Raw genomic sequence first — 4808 nt, 5'->3', positions numbered from 1 at the left:
ATATTTTTTTAAAAAAACGAAGAACTAAGGGTTTTTAACAAGGGATAAGTAGTTTAAAAATAAGTCGTTTAAAAGATCTATCAAAAGCAAAACCTAAATATGCCACCAAAATGGCATTATGTACACAGCGTATGGTGTATATATATATATACATTTATTTATTATATTTTTTTTATATATATATATATATATATATATATATACATGCAAACATCCATACACTAAAATAAAGAATTACAGCCAGCCTGGATCCTGAACACAGTCTACACTTTATTTCAGACTACAGATTTCTGAACATAATAAAATCTTTGGCTTGTAGCGGCGGGTTCAGTCTCGCAGTCTGTGGATCAGAATTTTTTTTCCTCGGGGGAAAAAAAAAAAAAAGAGAGAGACAGAAATTCACACACACAAAAAAAATAAAATAAGATCAAACGACAGATGAGAAAAGTCCGACATTTACTGTAAAAGAGGAGCAACGGACATCGGGGGGGAGGGAAAGAAAAAAAAAGGAAAGCAAACAAAACGAACAAACGAACAAAAGAAAGGAGAAACAGAGAGACGGGAAGAGAGAAACTGTCCAGCAAATAGAGATCGCTACACATATTTCTTACCTGAAATTAAATATATACAAGGTCATATGCTGTTTGGCTATATAGAGATAATTTTTCTTAAGTGTTCATATTTATTTTTTTTTAATCGGAGTCCTTATACTATGGATAGACAATAGATCTGCTTTTAAATCGCACCTGTCCGCCTCCCGGCCGGCGGGCCGGCGCCGCGGCGCAGGGCTGGGCTGGAGCTGCCCGCCTCACTCGCTCTCCTCTTTGTCCTGCACCGTGGTGGTGGAGTGGTTGTAGAGTCCCTGGGCCATGAGGTGCAGCGCCAGCCCGTTCTTGATGCCCGTCGCCTTCTTGATTTTGGCCCGTTTGTTCTGGAACCAGATCTTGATCTGGGACTCGTTGAGGCTGAGCTCCTGGGCCAGGCTCTGCCGCCGCTGCTCCGTGATGTACCGGTTCGCCTGGAACTCCGCCTTCAGCCGCTGCAGCTGCTCTGCCGTGAACGCCGTCCGCGGCCGCTTGTCCTCCTTCTCCGTCTTCTTCTTCTTCAGCTTCCTGGTGCGGGGGCCTGCGGGCAGGGCACACACACGCCGCTGGGCAGGGCCGCGCCGCCGACCGACCGACCGACCGACCGCCCGACAGACCGACCGCCGCCCCCGCCCCGCCGGCCGAGGAAAAATGGCCGACGGGTGAATTTGTGCTGGTTCCGTGTGTCCCCCCCCAGCCACCCAGCCCCGGCACCGCCGCCCCGGCGCGGTGGAGGGAAGGATGGGGAAGGAACAGGGAGGCCGGGGCCGAGCGCGCCCGAGCATCACCCGCAGCCCCTGCCCCGCCGAGCCGGCCCCACGGGCGAGGGGAGCGGAGCCCTGTCGCCCCCCGGCCCCGGCACACGTCGAGGCGCCGCTCCGCCCGCCCTGCCGAGCCGAGCCGGTCTCCTCCTGCATGGCTCGGGACCGGGGCCCGCCGGCCGGGCAGCAGCTCCGCCGGGCAGCGCAGGGACCAAAGGTCCCTCCCGCTGCCAGGCACCGGGGAGCTGCCGCCAGCAGCAGACTGGCCGAAGGCTGCCCTGGTCTCATTTCGGGGGACAACGACCCTCTCGGCAAAGCCAGCCCAGTGCGGGGGTTCCCTTCTCGGCCGCCACTCCGCAGCCCCGCCGCCGCCGCCCGGGTCGCCTAAGGCTCTCCGGCGGCCGATCCCTGCCGGGGACCCACGGCCCCGCTTGCAGCTCCCTCCGCCAAGCCCAGCCAAAAGCAGAGCCCCGCCGCTCCACACCCAGGCCGCAAAGGGGCCAGCTGAACCGCGACACAGCTCGCCGGGGAAGCCACCGGGGCCCGGGGCGCATCCTGAGGGCAGCGCCTAGCCGAGGAGAGGGCACCCCCGGTCCTCTGCCCGCCGGCCTGGCCCGGCCATGGGGAAGAGGAGCGGGGAGGGAACCGTGAAGAATGGGATCCACGAAAATTCCCCGACAGCTGCCGGGCTCGGCGGGCGGTCCCAGGCCCGCAGCCCCCCGCCAGCAGCAGCCGGAGCTGAAGCCAGCGAGGCCTTCTTACCGCCGAGCAGGCCAAAAGCTCTTCTCCCGGCGCAGCTTTTGCCCGGAACGGGGGGATTCCCCCCGGCTCGGCAGCGGCTGTCGCCGGGGAGAAAGACGAGGCCCGGTGGGGAGAGGGACTGGGCCCAGGGGGATGCTCCCGGGCTGGACCGGCGAGGGGTGGAGGGCGCGGGGAGTGAATCGCTTAGTCTCGGCACCTTGCAGCGGGGTGCCGGCGCCTCCGACCGCCGCAGCCCGCTCGTCCCCGGAGCCGAGAGAAGCGATTCGGGGTCGGCGGGCAGCTACGAGCACAACAAAGAGAGCGGCCGAGCCAGCCTCCTCTCGCCCGTCTCCCCTCCGGGTTGCAGCGAGCAGGGAGCGTCGGGGAGGAGGACATACAAAAATGACCCTCTGCCCGAAGAAAGGGGAGGAAAGGCAAATTCAGGCGCAAGTGCAGAACGCCGGGAGCTCGGCGGCCCTGGGAACCCGGCAGCACAACACCCGCGGCCGGGCCGGCCGTGAGCGAGGCCGTGCCGTCTGACAGCTCTATCACCCCATCAATCACCCCAGTCAATCAAAGAGGCTTTTCTGAGTTTGAAGTCGCTGGACGTGTCAATAACGGGAAATGGAGAGGGCTCGGCCGCACTGACGGCCGGCTCGGAGCAGCAGGCCGGGCAGCGCGGCGCGGGGCCGGGGCAGGGCAGTGCCGCCTTCCCCGCGCACTGAGGCGGCCCCGGGCAGGCACAGGGGAGCCCATCCCGGCCCCGCGCCGCGCTGCCCGACCCCTGGCTGCTGGCTAGAGGTGTCCTGGGGGACATCTCCTCGTCCTCCGCTTCTTTAAAAAAAAACCGGCGATTTAAGCCAGAAAGTAACGGTGATAAATGAAGGGGTGCCTGAGGGCACCTGGGGAATGTAAAGACGTATAAGGGGCTGCAAAACAGGGCCGGGAGGGCCGAGGCAGCGGCTCCCACGGGGACGACCTCGGGCAGAGGCACATCCCCACCCCGGAGCTGGGCCCCAAACGGCAGCAGGGAGCACCGGCTCCGGAGATAATGTGCGGCCTAAGGGCCTGCCTGGCTCGCTGCAGAGGCCCCGCTAAACAGCCCCTCCGCCACCTTCTAAAAAGCCCTTTTTCCTTCGCCTCCAAGAAAACACTATCTCCTCCCCCCGCACCGCCACCAGCCGCTCAGCATGTGGCTCGGGTCTTCGCCCCCTCGCTCCTTCAGCAGCACCCAGGAAAAAAAAATAAAATAAGGGTAAAAAAAGCCTCAGAACAAGGGAGCGGCCGACCCCGCTGCCTTTTTCTCGCAAAGCCCTCACCCCGCGCCGCCGCGCTGCGGAACACCCGGGGCTGCGGCAGGAGGGGCGGGCGGGGGGCGCGGGAAGGGGTCGCTCCCGCCGGCTCTCCGCATCGAACCGCCGCCGAATCGGGGCCCCGCGTCACATTCAAATTCGGGAGACTCGGAGGAGGAAGGAGGGGTGGTGGCGGTGGGGGGGGACGCGTTTCCTCTCGCCCCGGGTGACCCAGGCCGCCCTCCCCCCCCCACGCGGGGTCCTCAACAAGCCGGGAGCCAAAGCCAAGGGGGGAAGAGGGAAAGGAGAAGGGCGGGGGTGGAGGGGGGGGGCGACCTTGTCACGATTTAACAGCTCCCAGATGCGCCGCGGTTCCTTACCCGAGGACGGTCTGTCTGAATACCTAGTGCAGTAGACCCAGGCAGGCCACACCAGCGGCTGTTGCGAGTCGGGCTTTATAACAGGTCCTCCATTATTAGAGCCCATGAGGAGGATGGCGGGGCTGCCGTGCTCCCCGTACTTCGCCGGGTGAGTCTCGGCCCCGTCGGCGGGGGGCTTGGCCGCCCCCGACGCCGCCGCCGCCGCTGCCGCCGCGGCGGGACTGGCTTTGGCGGCGGCGACGGGCGGCGGCGGCGGCGCGGAGCCGTCGGGACGGCAGTTCGAGTCCGGGCAGAGGAGGGCGGGCGGGTTGGGCGGCCGGGCCAGCAGCGGGTTGACGTTTTCCTCTACCTGAGCTCTGCCCCCGGTCTCCGTCCCGCTCCCGGCTGCCTCCTCCTCCGCCGCCGGCCGGCGCGGGCGGCTCCTTCTTGCAGCCGAAGTCCGGCCTCAGGATGTTGTCGATGAAAAAGTTGGTGGTGCGGTGGGGCGGCGGGGGCGGCGGCGGGGGCGGCGGGTGGCGGCGGCGGGGCAGGGGCAGGGGGCAGGGCGCGGCGGGGGAGGCGGGCGCGGGGCTGGGGGACACGGGCACGCTCTCGCCATCGCTGCCGCTGCTCGCCGGGCCGGGCGCCGCGTCTCGGTGGCCGTGCCCCTCCGGCGGCTCTTCCATGCTCAGTCCCCGCCACGGAGATCGCTGCTTCTTTCCCCCCCACCCACCCACTTTACGCCCACCCCACTTTGACGGTGGGTGGCGGGGTGGAAAAGGGGGGAGGAAAAAATTTAAAAAAAAAAAAAAAAAAAAAAAAAAAAAAGGAAAAAGAAAAAAAAAGAGAAAAATATTAAAATCCACTTGTTGGGCTGGAGCTGAGATTTTTTTTCTCTCCGTCTCACGGATGGATCCAAAACCTGGGAGATACTCGAGGGCTTCTCTCCCCCTTCTCCCGATCAGCTTATATTTCCACCACCAAAAGAAAAAAAAAAAAAGATACCCAAAAAAAAAAAAAAAAAAAAAAAAAAAAAAAAAACACCAAAAAGGTGTGCGGCGGCACCACGGC

The 4808-nt window shown here is 62.5% G+C and overlaps 1 protein-coding gene across 1 annotated transcript; it reads right to left on the bottom strand.

Annotated features, from left to right (window-relative positions):
- Nucleotides 1-250: 250 nt before the first annotated feature.
- Nucleotides 251-4423, bottom strand: EN1 (engrailed homeobox 1). Its single transcript, XM_066323128.1, is given in 3 exon segments — nucleotides 251-1125; nucleotides 3759-4101; nucleotides 4103-4423. Coding segments are annotated over 3 exon segments (981 nt in total). The 3' UTR covers nucleotides 251-808.
- Nucleotides 4424-4808: the final 385 nt, after the last annotated feature.

This window comes from Sylvia atricapilla, chromosome 7, assembly GCF_009819655.1.
Source record: "Sylvia atricapilla isolate bSylAtr1 chromosome 7, bSylAtr1.pri, whole genome shotgun sequence".
Lineage (NCBI taxonomy): Eukaryota > Metazoa > Chordata > Aves > Passeriformes > Sylviidae > Sylvia > Sylvia atricapilla.
Note: the sequence above shows the minus strand (reverse complement) of the source record. Positions and strands in the feature narration are given on the sequence as shown.